The 18,212-nt window shown below is 40.7% G+C and overlaps 2 protein-coding genes across 2 annotated transcripts in view; one reads left to right on the top strand and one right to left on the bottom strand.

The window, feature by feature from the left end:
* Positions 1 to 18,212, top strand: part of sorcs2 (sortilin-related VPS10 domain containing receptor 2) — an 874,344-nt gene that overhangs the window by 170,010 nt on the left and 686,122 nt on the right. The window lies entirely within an intron of this gene.
* grpel1 (GrpE-like 1, mitochondrial) lies at positions 5,676 to 15,791 on the bottom strand. The gene is made up of 4 exons (XM_078542104.1): positions 15,628 to 15,791; positions 12,282 to 12,438; positions 10,905 to 10,986; positions 5,676 to 6,890 (listed from the first exon to the last, which is right to left on the bottom strand). The coding sequence occupies exons 1-4, from the start codon at positions 15,747 to 15,749 to the stop codon at positions 6,541 to 6,543; spliced, it is 711 nt and encodes a 236-aa protein (XP_078398230.1). The 5' UTR covers positions 15,750 to 15,791; the 3' UTR covers positions 5,676 to 6,540.

Raw genomic sequence — 18,212 nt, 5'->3', positions numbered from 1 at the left:
TACTCCAGCACCAGCTGAGATCCCCACACAGGAAGAAGTGAAGAGTGAACAAGGGAAACTGCCTCCAATGGCCGATGGCTCAATAAACAGAAAGCACAGATTTAAAATGACAAAAGAACCAGAGGTAACATGAGGAAAATGTTGTTATACATATGAGTGGTTAGGATTTGGAATGCATTGCCTGATATGATGGTGGATACAGAACCGCTAGTAGGTTTCAAAATGGAATTGGATAAATTATTTGAGAAAAAATTGGAAGGGATATGGGAAAGAGGGAGTGGGACTAACTGGATTCTTCTCTGAAACAGCCAGCACAGACCTGATGGACTAAATGGCCTCCTCTCCATGCTATGCTATTTTATGATTCCATAAGGATTTTGAATGGGTGAATCACTGAACATGAGTGAAAATAAGGACCTGGGAGTGTAAAAGAGCGAAAGTGCCCTTCCATCACAGAGGGTCAATAAATGACAGGCTTTAGTTGGAGGTATTGGAGATGGTTTCCATGCACATGACTGAGATGTTGGACAAATGGGTGGAGTCCACTACCCACATCTGTAATGCATTGCTTACAATATCCTGGAGGGAGTTACAGCCCAGGAGATTTCTGCAGCAAAATGGAGTCAGGAGGAGGTAGCAAAGACATTGGTGGTTTCCAGGATAGAGACTACCATTGCCTTAAGGGTCAGCTTGAACACCATGCTTGACTTTAGGAACTGGTTGACATTATTCTCTATATAATGATAATGATTGGTTACAGCTCTGAAATACACCAGTTCACTGCAATGAGTGGATGCAGATATTACTGACCTCACAGACAGTGGCATTAACCCTGCTTCCTTAAGGTGTCCTCCAACGCCTGTCCCTGAGGGAACTTCAGAGATTGGTCCAATAACCCTTACATTCAACAGAAAGGCATACAGAAGCTAATCCCTCTGGGATAGCTGCATCCATTAGACAAGTCACTTAAGATCTCTAAGGATTCTCAGGGAACAATTTGCCATGACCCTTACTACAATCTGTTCTCTTTTGTCTGTGGAAACCAGACAGGTATCATTAGTCACAACTGCAGAGGTAGTCCTGATCACCAAGCAAGCATACTTGGCTCAGAGATAGACTGTCAGATATTGAAAGTGTCATGATAGCTTCCAGGTATTCATGCATAAAATTCAGTGATTGATGTCACAAATCAAATGAAAGCTTTTACTATACAAATCGATTGGGGGAAGCTTTCATTTACTTAATACGCAGCTGGTTGAGTGGCACATGTTCTATCAATTGCTTCCTGCAGAATGTTACGTCTACATAACATGATAGCTCGCTTTGCATCTCTGGTCCAATGGACATTGTGCGGCTCCCTTGAAATGACTATCAGTAACCTTCTGAATGCAGTGCCAAGCCGCTGCCTGATTAGTATAGTAATGGTCACCAGGTGGTGTCTGGAAGGATGCAGTTCTAAAGAAAATCAATGTAATGGTGAGCTCAACAAAGTATAGACCAGGGATTCCAAAATTGGTAGGGCCATGAGTTGAAATTTTGAGGTCGTGAGCTCCAAGGCAACAAAGGCTGCCTGGAACTCCAAATGAGTGTTAACAGCTGCCAGGTCCCTTTAAATCCTCTTAATGGTTGGCATGGTCTAACTGCCTGATCTTTGAGGCCTGATTCTTGCTCCAAAATGGCCAGTGAAAAGGTAGGTGCTTATTATTTAAAAACCCTGCAGTTTAAACAGCCCCCTACCACCACCCTGCTTGCACAGCTCTCCAAACCCCTTCTCCCCCCCCCCCCCCCCCCCACAAGCTGGTTCACACTCTGGGGTCACGACAATTTTCATTCCTCAAAATAGGTTTACAGTGGGAAAAAGTTTGAGAAGTACTGGTATAGACTGTACAAGCTTCTGGTGCAACTTTATTTTCAATCACAGTAAACAATTCTCTCCACGGAGTGGCAGGACCAACATTTGAGGCACTGGAGCTATTGGGCCAACAAAGCAACACCCCTCCCACCCTGCAACCATCAGAGGAGGTGGGGTGTACCCTATAGGAACCAGCTGCTTTTTCACCCTCCTAGAACCATTGAGCTTCAGCAGGGCATCAAAGCTCATTGGTGGAATGTAAATGAGATCCTTGCCTCAGGATTCAATGCTGGCAATTAAAATTGGCCCTTTCCAGCTTGGAAGCCTTGCTCCTTCTGTGATCAATTGTACTGTTTACCTTTGCCTAGCCAGTTTTGTCAAACATGCTGTGGGGTGAAGGGTATAAAGGCAGGGTAACTTCCAGCCTGCTTCTGCTGTTTCAAACTCTGAAATGTTAAACAACCTCAAGTAGGTGATTAGTAGTTTAATAATCACAATAGAATGATGTTCATGCCTTCATTAGCTATGTACTTCAGGCCAGTATTTACTAATTCCTTAAATTACACTAATTGGTTTAAAACAAAAATGGATTTAATACTTGTAGGACAAGCTATGCTAAATGGTTTAAAAGCACAAACGGTAAATCTGTAATACTGTCTGAAAGCCATTGACCCGAAACATTACCCCTATCTTTTCCTGATTACAGATACTGCATGGCCTGCTGAGTGTTTCCAGCATTTTCTATTTCAAGGTGATACCAGCGGTGCTGTTTGAAGCAGCACTTTATATGTCTGATCTCATTGGTAAATTAAGTGAGCATGGATGGAAGATATTGTTTTATATATATATTAAACAAGGGGCTGAATTTCATAGGCCACTCACAGACAGCAAAGTAGGTGGTTGGACCCCGAAATAGGGCACTCTGACACTGAGTACCCGATTTTACTAGCGGCAGGGAGGTGTCGGGTAGATTGCCCGCCTGTGGTCTATTGGAAGCCCTGAAGTGGGCAATTACTACCAACTTAAGGGACTCATCTGGCCACCACTCATTTAAAAAAAATCCTTCCGAGTTATCAACAGTCACAGATTGCAACTCTTTTGAGTACAATCACAGTTCTTGGTTTCCGGGAGTGGGACATGAACCCACAACCTTCTGATTCAAAGGCGAGGGTGCTATGGACTGAGCCACAGCTGACACCTCACCACTCATTTAATGGGCAGCAGGAGAGGCCAGCACTCAACGTGCAGCTCGCTGGGTTTAAGGGGGGAGGAGAGGGGAGGGGGCACCTCTTGCTGGGCCCCCTGTGCCAATTGGAGGGCTTTCCCCCACAGTTTTGCCTCCGGATATTCCACCCTCCCACCCATCCTGTCCAACAGACACCCCCCACCCCTCCTGGGGCCTGTCAACCTGGCTCAAGCAAGATCCCTTATGTATCTGAATATCCGAGTCCATTACTGAATGCCACCTCCGTGGCCTCTCTGCAGCACCAGCATCGGCCACTGCACCTGCTAGCTTCCGATTGGTCAGCTGTTCTACGAGATGGGACTTCCTCCTGAAGACAGAGGGTGGTCCTGCCTCATACTAATTAAAGGGCCGTCACCTGGCAAATTAAAGTGGGGCAAGCCGGCTATACAGGGGTGGACTTGTCACTTACATTTACAGACCCAAATTTTGTCTTTAGACATTTTTAGAACTCAGATCTAGCCCAAGGGACCAGCACAATCGCTATTTTTTATTTTGGTTATGTTACCTAATTCAGCCATTGCTTTATGTTCTCCCCTTCATATTGGTACTGTGTATAGAGGCAAGATCTCTACTGCACTTCAAAAAATACCCAAGTGGCTGTGAAGCACTTCAGAACATCCTATCATAAATTGTGCTAAATAAACATATTCTTTCTGAAGCATCTTATTTCAGACATAGGAGCAGGAGTAGGCCATTCAATTAGATCATGGCTGATCATCTACCTTAACACCACTGCCCACACTATTCCCAAATCCCTTGATGTTGTTAGTATCTGGAAACCTATCAATCTGTCTTGAACATACTCAATGACTGAGCTCCATCAGCCCTCTGGGGTAGAGAATTCCAAAGATTCACTACTCTCTGCATGAAGAAACTCCTCCTCCAAATCCTAAATGGCTTGCCTGTCATTCTGAGACTGTGTCCCCTGGTTTTAGAAATGCCAGGCAGGGGGAACATCCTTCCCGCATCTACCCTGCCTAACCCCTTAAGGATTTTTTAAGTTTCAATGAGATCACCTTTCATTCTTCTAAACTCGAGAATAGAGGCCCAATCTCATCAATCATTCCTCATAGGATCCTCCTACCATCCCAGAAATTAGGAGAGTTCCAAGGAGAAAACAGCATCCAATCCAGCACAAAGCTGATCAGACCTGAAGACCCAAGGGCTATTCCAAATTAACTAATCGCATCAGTTTAAATACTACAAAACAGATCTGCTATCATTGGACTAGCAAGGGAAAAACTTCAAGATTCACCCTCAATCATGAGGGAAGAATGGATCAGCTAGGTTTGTTTTTTTTTGAAACAGACAAGACTATGGGGCAATTTAATTGAGGTACCTAAGATAAGAGTGGTTTGGAAAGAGCCATTACCAGAGAGATCAATAACTAAGGGCCATATATTTAAAGTAATTAATAGAAGGATCAGAGGGGAATTGAGAAGAAATGTTTTTACCTGGTGGGGGGATCCTGTAATTGGACAGCGCAACTGTGACAGGGTGGGTGGTTAGGTAGGAGCAGCAGGGGTGCGCAGCCATAGATCAACCCACTCAGGACCAAGATGCTGATACTCTTCAGTTATCAACAGTCACAGATTGCAACTCTTTTCGAGTACAATCACAGTTCTTGGTTTCCGGGAGTGGGACATGAACCCACAACCCTCTGATTCAAAGGCGAGGGTGCTATGGACTGAGCCACAGCTGACACCTCCCTCTTTTTGGGAAACTCTTTCGAGTTATCAATAGATTGCAACTCTTTCGAGTACAATCACAGTTCTTGTTTCCGGGAGTGGGACATGAACCCACAACCCTCTGATTCAAAGGCGAGGGTGCTATGGACTGAGCCACAGCTGACACCTCCCTCTTTTTGGGAAACTCTTTCGAGTTATCAATAGATTGCAACTCTTTCGAGTACAATCACAGTTCTTGTTTCCGGGAGTGGGACATGAACCCACAACCCTCTGATTCAAAGGCGAGGGTGCTATGGACTGAGCCACAGCTGACACCTCCAACCAAGATGCTGATGATGAACTGCCAGGACAACAATGTTCATGTCTATCTGCTGCTCACCAATATCCTGCTGCTGTTCCTGGCATTCACTGAAGTACCAACTATCTTTGGCTATCAGTAATCACCATATAAAGAACCCAAGTTAATCTTTTAGATGCAGATCCTTCTTCAATATGCGAACTTGTCTGTTCTCTTTACAGTTAGTGAGTGATCTGCTCTGTTTCCAACATTTTCTGTTTCTGCTGGATTCCAGAATCAGCAATATTCTTTAATTGCAACTTAAAAGCAGTGTATTGACAGACACCAGTCTGACTAAGCAACCTTTGGCTCCACCTACAGGAAAGCTAAAGTAAATTACCTGGACAACTAAAGAGAAAGCAATTTCACATGGAATTTCTTTGCCCTTTTAATCTTAACTGACTTTGAATTAATTGATCAGAGTTGGAGGTTTTAAATGATGGGAAACTCTTACTTTCTTCCATATATAATATATATATATATATCCCCACATATGCTTCTTTATTTCAAATCAATAAATACAATTTACAATGATAATTTAGAATAACTATGTTTAAATTGGTCAAATTTATTTTTAAAATATTGTGGTATCTTTGACAATTGAAGTAGCTAGCTTCTTAGTGTTACCACAAGTGAAGGAAAATAATTGTTCACTTATACAATCATTCCTTGTAATCCACAGAATTTATAGGGAATAGTTCCACATATGTTCCTGTTGTTGTATAACAAGTGACATTGTCACAGAAAAGATTGGTGCCTATATCAATTCTCAACATACATCCAGGAATATTAAACTTAATATTTCATAACCTGATCAGTTTAACAGAAAAGTTTAAACAAAAATTGAATTAAATTTTGTACAGTGTACAATTCACAATTTTGAAGACAAAGTGTAAAATACTAAACAGTCCACAAAGTGGACAGTTAATTGTGTACAATAAGACCATACAAGTGGATACTTTGAACAATAGACTTTTTTTTTACTTTGTTTTGATATGAAGACCAGGTTAGCTTTTATAATAGGAAGTCTAATTGGGATCAGTAGGAGAAAGATGAATGAGGTAGTGCCAGAAGACAACTAGACAATTATTAAATCAGACTAGAACTGGAACCAAATGCCAAACTGCACAGTCCCAACATTTTGAACTCTGGAAAATCGTCAAATCTGTGGGAGACTGTTAAAAGATCTGAATATTTATTGGTGACCAATACCTGAAACAGAATAAAGCTCATTTTAATGAAGCCAGCACACTTTCACAGCTCATAGTATCTTTCAAGCCTGCAGACCCTTGGTTTTTGTAAAAAAAAACAGGATTATCTTCAATTCTACGTAAGCAGCAAAACAAAATATCCATTAGTCAAAGAACATGAACCGTATGGCCTTTTTGAACTATACTGCAGTCAGTCCCAAACATGGTTATTCTGCTCCTTTAACAACACCAACTAATGCTGGCCGAAGGGTGCGTCCATAAAGCTTGTACCCTATCTTGGTCACTAGCGCCACTGAGCCTGGCTCCTTTCCTTCCACAGGAGTATGGAAGAGAGCTTCATGCTCATATGGATCAAACTTTGCTCCAATGGGATTCAGTTTGACAAGACCATGCTTGGAAAACACTTTCTGAAGTTGTCCTTCGGTCATGATGAGACCTTCATAAAGACTCTTCAAGTGAGGGTTCTGTCCCGTGATCTCCTCTTTGGGCACACTCTGGGTCGCTTTCTCAAGAACATCTGCCACTTCCAACAGGTCCTTGCAGAAACCTTGAATACCTTAAAGGGAAAAATTACAGTCAAAACTCTGATAGGATTCTATTATAAATAAAATGTACAAAAGAGAGCAAGAGGGAAGAGTGTTAAAAACACTAAGAGAACTGTGAAAGTCAATCTGAGATGACTTTCCTTTGCTAATAACAAAAGTAACATTTTTGTTTCACGCAAGGTGTTGTTATTGATACAATCAAAGTTCCACTAGGTTATTTTTTCTCGTCTGTGGCTTTGTCATTTTACCTGACAAGCATCACGATGTTTTGATTCTGACAATTCACATTTGTCAGGTCAACTCAATAAGCACACTCCAATTACTTTTACGAATTTAACCAACTTGTAGCAAGGCTATGCCCAATCTACTTTTAAGAAGCATTATGACACCATCACCCTGGCGAATTTGAATGTTAAACTACATTTTTATAATCAGAAATTTAATTCTACTTTTAAAGCAGTAGCTAATTTAAGCATAATATAAAAAGCCTGTAATTGCATCAGCTAACCTTTGCAAAATAGACTTGTTCCCATCAATAAAAAGTTTTCAATCCAGAAGGCTTAGTGAAATAAAATGCCTCAAGAATAAATAGCAAGACATTCCTCAGAAACTTAGCAATTTTTTTCAATTCAGAACTGTTCACAATTAATTGTTCGTAATAGCCAATCTCACCAAGCACCACAGAAGGCCAGTACAGGAAATGGGAAAACATGCAGAAAAGTACAGCAAGGAAATATTCTTGAGGTTAAGGCATAAAAGTACATCTTTTTTAGCATGAGTGTTCAATATTGAGCAGTGCAAAATAAATGGAACAGTGCTGCACCCCAGCACCGATCCTTTTCAGCTTAAGGAGAGAAGTTCATCCTAAATCAGGGAACAAATCATGCACACAAAAAGGGTGAAGATATTGAGACTTCTGCGTTAAGTTTAATAGCTATTACCAGATATCAAATCGTATAATTACAGAAAGAAGTGCTTTAAAAGCAAGTAATTCTAAAGAACTACTGATCATCAATAAGGGAACAGGACCAAGGACAGACTAATCAAGTATGCAAAATTCAAAGAGTAATAATATTGGCAGGACAAAAATTACAGCAAGCAAATTTTCAGGTCATCTCAAATTGAATACTCAGGCCCTACTGTATTATCTTTTCCCACTCCAAATCTCTTTCTGGCCTGAAGGCCTGACTATTGCTTGGTACAGTTCCTTAACCACCATTAAGTCTTTGGTACTTTATGCAAGTGGCCATCCTTCATGAACCAAGAAGAAATATCAGCCAGCTACTTGCTTGCAAAGGGCTTTAGAGTCTGATTCCATGGAGTCCAAAGTATCCAGCAAGGAACAATGGATAGCAATCAGGAAGAAGAACAAGAGTATGGCCATATAGTGGAAATGCTACTGGACTGGTAATCCAAAAGCATATCCTTACCTGGTTCGGTCTATTATGACTTTAGTCCCACACCAATATGGTTAATTCTCATGTGTTATCTGAATTGGCCGTTGCAAACATTGGAGTTGTAGCAATTTCAAAGTCAGTGCCCCACCCCCACCCACCTCTTAGGGAACTATAGATGAGCACGTCTTGTCGGCGTTGTCCGAGAATTAGTTAAAAGAACAGGTGGTGTGGTGAATTTTTCCACGTCAGAACTCAAGGGAGCTGAAGCCAACTGCTGCACTTCAGTTGAGATAAGAACAGAGTCTATAAATCAAAACTAGGTGCATTGTCTTATTTCAATTGGAACCATTATCTATTATATCAAGACACCTAGGTCTTTGATGAAAAAGAAAATAAAATGTACCTACAGCACTGCCTGATGTGCAGTTGTGGAAATCAAAATGCCAGTGTTTACAAACTGGTTATAAGAGGAACTGCAGCATCAATGGGCAACAGTCCAGAATTGCACGTGCTTTGAAAATGCTACAATGAAGGTCAGTCTGAGAAGTTAATACTGTTTCTCACTCCACATATGCTACCAGACCCAAGCATTTTCTGTTTTGAAATGAACAGCTTTGCCCAAAACATAAATTTTTTTGCATTTGAATACCTTTACGTGGATAATTAAGATTGGATAATGTATTAAAAAGAAAATTGGGAGATGGGTTGGAGGGGTTCTTAAAAATTAAATATGTTTGATCCAGAAAAGCAATCTATGGTAAGAACCTAGACATGACCTTCCAACTCAGCTGTTGTGGTCCTTGCTAAATCTAGAGCACTAAAAGCAGCTTACTGTCAAACTTAATATTGTTCAGTCTGAGACAATGCACGGAACTCCAGTGAAGACTAAATTGATCACTACCAAAATGCAAATACAATGAAATATTTTCCACAAGCTGTTTTGTCCAAGGCAACCCCAAGCAATGTTTTCCTCAATGGCTACTCTCAGGAAAACTGTACCACAAAGCTCCTGGACATGAGCTACATCAGAATATTCTTGAATTCAAATGTATGCCCAAGTAACTATAACTAGCAGGTGCTGTCCAGCATTTTTCCCCCCCTCAGAAGGGAAGAAAACCAAGTACACAACAAACTATATATGTTTTTTCACTTCTCTACAGATGCTGAAATAGTCTTAAAATCATTACTACACAGGAAAGAAATATGCTGAATATCACCTTATTGGCATTTCACCGTCAGTAAACCATGAATGGAGATCCAGTATTTCTGCTGAGTCATAAAGGGAGAGGAGGGAACATTATGCTTATACCTGCAAACACCACATCATACTCCTTTTACCCAGTCAACAGTTGTTTCTGTTCCAGTTAACGGTTATTTTCCTTGCCAGCTTTTGAACAAGTCCTGTAAAGACTGTTACCCTCGTCCATTGTATGCATGTCAACAGCATATCTCATCTACAATGAAACTTGAAAATTTAAGACAAAGCAAAAATAATGCAAGCTGCTGTTAGCGTTTTAACAAGAACAAGGCACACAAACCAACACGTTTTGAGATAGTGTTGGAAGAGAGAATAAAATTGTTAGTGTTAACAGAACAAAGCGAAAGAAAGGGGAAGCTAATGCAAAACGGATTAAACAATATAAAAGGTTAGTAGTGGACAAGCCTGAACAACGCGACCAAAGTGAGGGAATTGGAATACTCCAACTGGAAAAAGTACAAGTAGTTGTCAGAACAAATGCGAGAAGACAAAGATTGCATTAAAACAAACCAGAGATATATTTTTTAAAAGCAGTTAGTATAATATCAGGACAGATCATGGAAAAAAGTATTAGAAAAGACAAAACAAAGCAAACAGAAATTAGAACAGACTGAATTTGGAGGGGCCAGGGAAGAGGGGAGAACACAAACCAAATGATTATTACACTTGTTGGGGGCAGGGGAAGAGAGAAATCAGAAAAACAGAGGCAAGGTTAAAATTTCATAGGATAGCATGTCCTGAATAGTCAAATGTAACATTTTCATGGCCTTAAATGTTAAAGGCATGATTAATTACAGTCAAGATAAAGCCTATATTTACACTCTAGCAGAATAGCTGTACGGAAACAGATGGCATAGTGGACTTCACCTGAATCTTAAATCAAACTAGATGGCTAAAATTTACCCTCAGATGAATCTAAAGATCCTCTAAATGGAAGTGTATTTATCCAGACAAATCAGAACAGTCTTTCATTTTTCAAACATGGTAACAGAGGTCAAAAATTATGTTATGGCTCCATGTACAAATCATTAATGAAGTAGCCTGTTAACCAATTAATTTCAATCATGATTTGAGAATACACCATTCTAATATGTCTCACAGTTAAACATAAAGCAAGGACATTCAACCCCAATAGGAGATACCCACAAGAAGCTCCAACAAGAAATAGATTGGTTAATTTCATCTGTTGGTGCATTAACAACACCAAAAGAACTCACTTCCTGTTTCCCCCAACAGAACACATGATAGAACTTCACCAAGCTTCTGACATTACCAATCTGCAAATGAAGGAACTGTGATTAACAGTAACGAAGAATGCCAATTGCGTGCAAATCCAACATTACTGGTATCCAATGTTGGGATGCTCTTACCATATAATTTGGCTTCTTCAACCAGTTTCTGGCTTCTTTGACGTAGATTTTCAGTGTCTGCTAGCGCTCGCTTATACTTCTCCTACAAAATATAAAGTATTCACATAATATTTTTCACTTCACCTAATTGTATCCCACCTTTTTGTAAATTTAAAAGTTAAGCTGATTTATATATTGTGATTAATTCTTATGTTTAATCTATAAATTTACCTTCACACAACTTCCAGCTGGTTAAGGCCATGATTACCTGAGCTGTAAAGACCAGGAAGGTCACATATTTGATCATTGTGCCGAATAGGTGGATTAGAGCCATGATAAGGATACTACAATTGGCATCAACTCACCAGGGTTTGGGAAAGGGAAAGTGCTGAGAGTTTCCTATTCCTGAACACCATCTAACATGGTAATGTTAGTAATCAGCTGTGATGCTGTTCAGAAGTCAAACAGACAGATGGAATTCCATTTCTAGTCTCACATATAGAGAATGGCCAGTTGGGCAAGTTACTGTGGTACAACCAGTGCCATTAAAACTGCACTCCAGCAAAGAGCTGCCTTTCACAAAAACTTTATGTGCAGCAGCTTATGTCTGCCACACTTCAGACATTACACAATAACTGGATGCAAATGTTTTTGTTACTGAAAAGAAATACAAAGAAACCAACACAGTATTTTGGAGTCAACACAGAAACTCAAGAGGATAAAATACCAAAAATCCCTGAACCTTATTAATTGATACAACCACAAAAAGGTCAGTGTTGACTTGGCAATTATATTTTGCAGCCTTGAAGAAATAGACCTACAATTTATCCAAAAAGTACATTGCAGCCAAATTTTCTGGCAAGGCAGGAACATATATATGAGTAGAGTGGTGGTATATCTTGATCCATCACTCTGCCTCTGGCAAAAGAAAAATTCTGGGATTTAAAATATTCCCCATATTGTTGATAGGCATCCGTGCCATTACAGCGAAGGTGTCTGCCTCCAGCACACGTACACTCAAAAATGATATAAAAATACTAATTTGTATTTTTCATAATTGCAGCAAGGAATCCTAGTGATTCCAAGTGTCCTCAACACCCCTAACAAAACCGAAATCAAGTTTGTTCTCAAGCATTTTGTTAAAATAGGTGTAGGAATCATGTCAATATTTCCAACATTCACATGTACTCTTGAACATGTAGTGGGGGGAGTACAAGGAGGGAAAACAAGATCCAGCATAACCATATTCTACTCAGTAGTGTCTTTAGTTCAAGATCATCAAGGAAGTTCAGGCTATTCTGTCTTGCATTGTAGAAATATTAGTGTCAGAAAACAACATCTTTTGAATTACTACTTTTGCACCTAGGATCAATGTAAAGTTTAGTTATTTGTACTTACTGTAAGGTCCTTCAGTTGCTCCTCCAGCTTGGTCTTTTCTTCCACAAGTGTTTTCTCTGTTGAGCTGGGTTCTCCTTTATCTCCATTCTGAGTCTGGCTTTGGTCATCTTCGTAGCTTTGTCCAGTGTTTTTCTGCCGAGTAGCTGTACAGAAAAGCCTAACGAATGTATTAAAGTCATGTTACTTGTTAAAAAACAAGTTAAATTATTTGAACATTTATGAAGCAAGAGCGAGGTCTAATCAAAATTGTTTGTTTTACTCTACAACATATTAAACACAATAATGGAAACAATTGTAACCACACTCTCCCAACTTACTTAATCTTTGTAGAATTGAAGGAATCACTTGGTGAACAGACAGTAATAAAACGGATTAGTTTTAAATTGATCCTTTTTGAATTTCAAAATGTTACGTTTTCATATTTGACATTGTATTTAGTTTTGTCATTCCATTTTTCTCATGTGCCTTGGACAGCGATTGTTGCTCAGCTAGTCAGGTCCAAATATATTCATGACTAATGTTCAGATCTATGCACTTGCAGCAAGGGTCAGTCAATAGTAATTGGGAGCAGAAGCCCTTGCTGATTTTTCTTCTCCCTAGTTACAAGATATTGAGGTCAAATGTAGAGTCCCACCATCACCCTAAGACTGACCTAACAGAACTCAACGTCAGACTATAGATTACATGTTGACTTTTGCAGGTGGGAAAGCAGAAGGATGGGACTCTGAAGTTTATTTTACCGCACAGAACGCTAACTTTCAGAGTGATCATTAGAGAGAATTTCACATTCATTTTGAGGGTGAGAAACTTGGGTCTGAAACAAATGCCCTGAAAAATGATTTAAAAATACTAATTTGGGCTTTTCATAACCACAGCAAGAAAAGACATACAATTTTACCAAGATTAGTAGGCCAGAAAATTTTAGAAACCAGCAAGGGATGATTAAAAAAGGAGAGATTGTAAGTAAACTAGCAGACAGTAAGAGCTTCTACAAATATGAGTAACTGTTGATCCCTTAGAGGAAGAGACTGGGATATTAATAGAAAACGATGAAACAGAAGGAAAAAAAAATTGTATCTGCCTTCACAGTAGAAGACATTAAATTATTCCAATGATAGTAAAAAATCAAGAGGCAAAAGGAAGGAAAGAATTTAAAATAACCATGATCTCTAGACAAAACATACTAGGCTAATGGCAAATTAATTGGACTAAAGGCTGACAAGTCCCCTGGACCTGAAGACCTGCATCCAAGGGTCTAAAATTAAGTGGCTGCAGAGGTTGTAATTTTCCAAAATTCTCTCGTTTCTGGAAAGGTTCCAGCAGATTGGACAACTTTCTTCTTCAAGAAAGAAATGAGACAACGCAGCAAATGATAGACCAGTTGGCCTAACATCTATTACCTGGAATAAAAGCAAAATACTGCAGATGCTGGAAATCTGAAATAAAAACAAATGGGAATTATACTAATGTTGTGTAAAGCTCTGGTTAGACCACATCTGGGCTACTGCATTCAGTCTGGGCAACAAACCTCAGGAATGACTTGTCTCTTCAAGGGGTTGCAGTGCAGATTCACAGAATGATACCATGGCTAAGTGTGTAAAACCATGAAGACAGGTTGCATAGATTAGGCTTGTAATCACTAGAAAGTGTTCAAGATAGGGGTGAACAAATTTAGGTATCAAAATGAAGTTGATAGCATAGAGAGAAACAATTTCCTCTGGTGGTAGCATCCAGAACAAGGGGGCATAACCTTAAAAATACAGCTAGGCCATTCAAGGTGATGTCAGGAAACATTTCACACACAGGGCTTGAAATTCTTCCCTTCCAAGCCAAAAAGAGGGGTTAGGTCAATTCAAAATTCCCTTCAGTCCTAATACAGAATGAGTCTATATTAAAACTTAATTAATCTGAACAATTAAAACTTAAATGTAACTTTAAAAAGCCAACAACTTCAGATCATGAATTCTCTCCTCCATCCTCATCCCTTTTTTCATATATTTATTTTTAAAATTTTAGATATATTTTTCCCACCTATTTCTATTATTTTTAAAAATTTATTTCCATTCATTGTTTTATCCCCACCTTTTAGCCTATTTCGATCTTTTCTCCCACTTCATCCCCTCCCCCCACCCCCACGAAGGCCATCTGTCGCTTGCTCATCCTTTCCACTCTTGATGTCACCATGAGCACCTCCTTTAGCCAGTATCACCACCATCAACACCCCAATGACCTTTTGTTTATGACATCTTTCACAATCTCTCCTTTGCCTCCACCTAGCCTTCTATCCAGCTTCACCTGTCCCACCCTCCTTTAACAGTATATATTTCATCACATTTCTACTTCTCTTTAGTTCTGAAGAGTCGTACGGAGTCGAAACATTAACTCTGTCTTTCTCTCCACAGATGCTGTCAGATCTGAGTTTTTCCAGCAATTTTTGTTTTTGTTTCAGGTTTCCAGCATCCGCAGTATTTTGCTTTTATTTAAAAAGCCAATGATGCACTACCTGGGTGCAAAGCAATGCAAAGGGAGGTCACACATAAGTAACAGTGACATTTTCTGCTATAGAATAACTATAATACAGGTTATTCAGATTTAACAGTTTAGGGAGGACCAGAGGACACAAGACTGGGGGTAGGAAGCAGTGTGTTATATTTCTATAGGACTCAAAAGACATAAGAGCTTTCAAATGGAACGGATAATTAATGGACACAGGGATGCGAAGTGACTGGAAGAGACGGGGAAAGGGAAATCAAGGTCAGGACACTATGGTGTGGAACATTCTTGATGGACTAGCTGGTCGTTTCCTGTACATCAACATTGTCTGCGCGCAAACGTGTAACATTAAATGGCTTTTATCGTTAAAAAATAAGGCATTTTAAAGCTCTACAGTAAAACAAAGCCCATTTTCAAAACCAGAGAAGGAATCCCTGAGATGCTGCAACATTTGGCAAATGCACCGGATTGTCTACTACACCCGGATTACCATGTAGATCTGTGTAAGAGGTTAGTGCGGAGGGGAGGGGAAGGAATTGAAGGGGTTGCTGTGATACTGAAGTTGAGAGGAGCACAGAACAAACAGCCGGGTGGGTGACTGGCCAGCGGGAGAGCCTGACAGGCCCATTCCTTGGGCCGGGGCATTAGGGAAACCCAGTAACGGCGCTCGGGGGTGGCTGGGGATATTACCGGGGGAGAGTGTGTGTGGGGGGGGGGGGGGGACACACTCCAGTGGCAACCCAGTCTCCGGGGCCCACACCCGCGGGGAAGATCAGCCGGAGTAATTCGCTCGGCACAGGGCCCCCGGAGTAATTTCATCCTCGGGGATCACTAAACCGGTCAACCAACTTACCTGTGGCTGGCGAAGCCGCTTCGGCTCGGACGGGCGGCGGTGGCCCCCGCTCTCGCGGCCCCTACCAACGCGAGGCGGCCTCCCGCCCGCAGCGCTCGCGCCCCCCACTCCGCCATGGCCATCCTTCCGTACTGACGCAGGTGTGGCGCGTCATTCCCTCTGACCAATCAGGTTCCTCTTCCTCCTCCGTGTGACGTCACACAATTGGCGCGCGAGCTCGGGATTCGCTTCTCGAATTCAAAGGAGGCGAGAGTAATCGAGAATGAGGAACAGATCGGCAGACCGATTAATCGTCGCAATCAGGGATTGCTTAACATCGAACTGTAAAAAGACAGGGAACACCACCAGCTGCACGTTTCCCTACATGCCACACACCATCCTGACTTGGAAATATATCGCTGTTCCTTCACCGTCACTGGGTCAAAATTCTGGAACTCCCTTCCTAACAGCACTGTGGGGGTACCTACACCACATGGACAGCAGCAGTTCAAGAAGGCAGCTCATCAGCACCTTCTGAAGGGCAATTAGGGATGGGCAATAAGTGCTGGCCTTGCCTGTGATACTCACATCCCATGAAGAAAAATGGAAAAGTACACACGCAAGCCTGCTATTTAAGAAAGGTGACAGAGTGTAACCAGGGAATTACAGTCAAGTTAGTCCAACATCTGTTGTTGGGAAATTAGTGGGAATGATTTCTCCCTATTCATTCTGCTTAAGTTCTTGAATACTTTATCAAATCGCCCAATAGCTTTCTAAATTCCTGGGAATACAACCCAAGTTTATTTAATCTCTCCTCGTAGCTAAACCCTTGGAGTCCAGCTAAATCTATTCTGCACTCCCTCCAAGGCCAATATATTCTTCTAAGGTGTGTAGTGGTCTGAACTGCTTGCAGTATTTTAGGTGTGGTACAACCAGGGCTTTGTAGAGCTGAAGCATGACTTCTACTCCCTTGTATTTGATTCGTCAAAATATAATGACCAGCATTTCATTAGCCTTTTTGAATATTTTCTGGACCTGTTCATGACATTTTAATGTCATGTGTATCTGGTCTCTTTAGATTTCCACTGTTTCTAGCTTTTTATCATTTAGAATGTAAGCTGTGCTATCTAACTTTAGGTCCAAAGTTGAAGACCTCATATTTGATTGTGCTGAAATTCGTTTGCCACATTTTTCCCATTCACCTAATCTATCAATATCTCTTTGTGGTTTGATGCTGCCATCTGTATGGCTTACAATACCATTTATCTTTGTTTCATTGGCTAATTTGGACTTGTCATTATTGAATACAGTGAATTTTTGAAGCCCTAATGCAGATCCTTGTAGGAAATCACTAGACATCCTGCCAATTAAAGTATTTGCCCTTTACTCCTTCTCTCTGTCTCCTTCCATTCAGTCAATTTCCTAGCCAGGTGAGGTTAAAGTCTAAATATTAGAGCCAAACTTTTCAGAAGTAAAATTAGAAAACACTTCTTCGCGCAAAGGGTCATAGAATGATGGAACTCACTTCTGCAAATAGCAATTGAGGCTACATCTAATGTTAATTTAAAAACTTGAGACCAATATACTTTTGTTAGCCAAAGGTATAAAGGGATATGGGGCAAAGGCAGGTACATGGAGTTAGGTCACAGATCAGCCATGATCTCATGGCAGAACAGGCTCAAAGGGCTAAATGGCTTACTCCTTTTCCTATGTACCTATCACCATTGTAAATGCTAACAGCTGTCAAAAAATGCAAGCTTTAAGATGCAGCAGTTATCTTTAATGGCTGACCCATCAAAAAGTAATAGGTAACACAAGAAGCAAAGCAATTAATCTGTTTTATAAGAAAGGAGGCTCCATCTCCCTGCAACATATAACTGACTAAAACTTTGTTAACATGCCGATCGAGAAATAATTTGGGCTTCTTCAAAGAAAGTTCCTTAATGAGAATCTGTCCAAACCAGTTCACAGTGCAGTGACAAAACAGAACTCCATGAACATAAAGGAGCATGCTTACACAAAAAGACTCACTGTGAAGGTGTTATAATTATGAGGTTTATAAGATTATTGTGTTTTGCCCTGTCTCTTTAAATTTAGGTTAAAGTGAAGGGGGTCATGTGACTATTCTGAATCCTGCCTGACAACAAACTGACTAAATCAAGGGAGCCATTTAGCAAGGTGCAAAGTTCTCACAATTAGGAACAAAAGACAGGGCAGTTGTGCAAACAGTAAATAGACTTGTCAGCTCCAAGCTTCTGAACAGAAGGAAAAAGAGAGCGAGGAAAAGAATAGCAGTTGGTGTAGTCAGCAGAGGAAAAGAGGCTGCAGGTTCTTTGCGAGTTACTGAAACTGGATGCGGGGTAGAGACAATCTGGTCAAAGAGATGCATTCCACCTTGCTTACAGCTTCCAATAGGTTCATGTTTTCCTATTTCGTCATCTAAAGAATCTGGGAAATTCATTGTGGCATGGTTAGGGGTGGGGGTGGAGGTGGAGGTGCAGGATGAAGTGGGCTTTACTGCTGGTAGTGGATTTGGGGAAACTCTCTGGAAACTGAGGGAAATGCCAGGGGAAGGTCACTTCAGGTTACTACTCGCTAAAATAGGA

Source organism: Cetorhinus maximus, chromosome 1, assembly GCF_964194155.1.
Source record: "Cetorhinus maximus chromosome 1, sCetMax3.hap1.1, whole genome shotgun sequence".
Lineage (NCBI taxonomy): Eukaryota > Metazoa > Chordata > Chondrichthyes > Lamniformes > Cetorhinidae > Cetorhinus > Cetorhinus maximus.
This window is presented reverse-complemented; position numbering and strand designations above follow the sequence as displayed.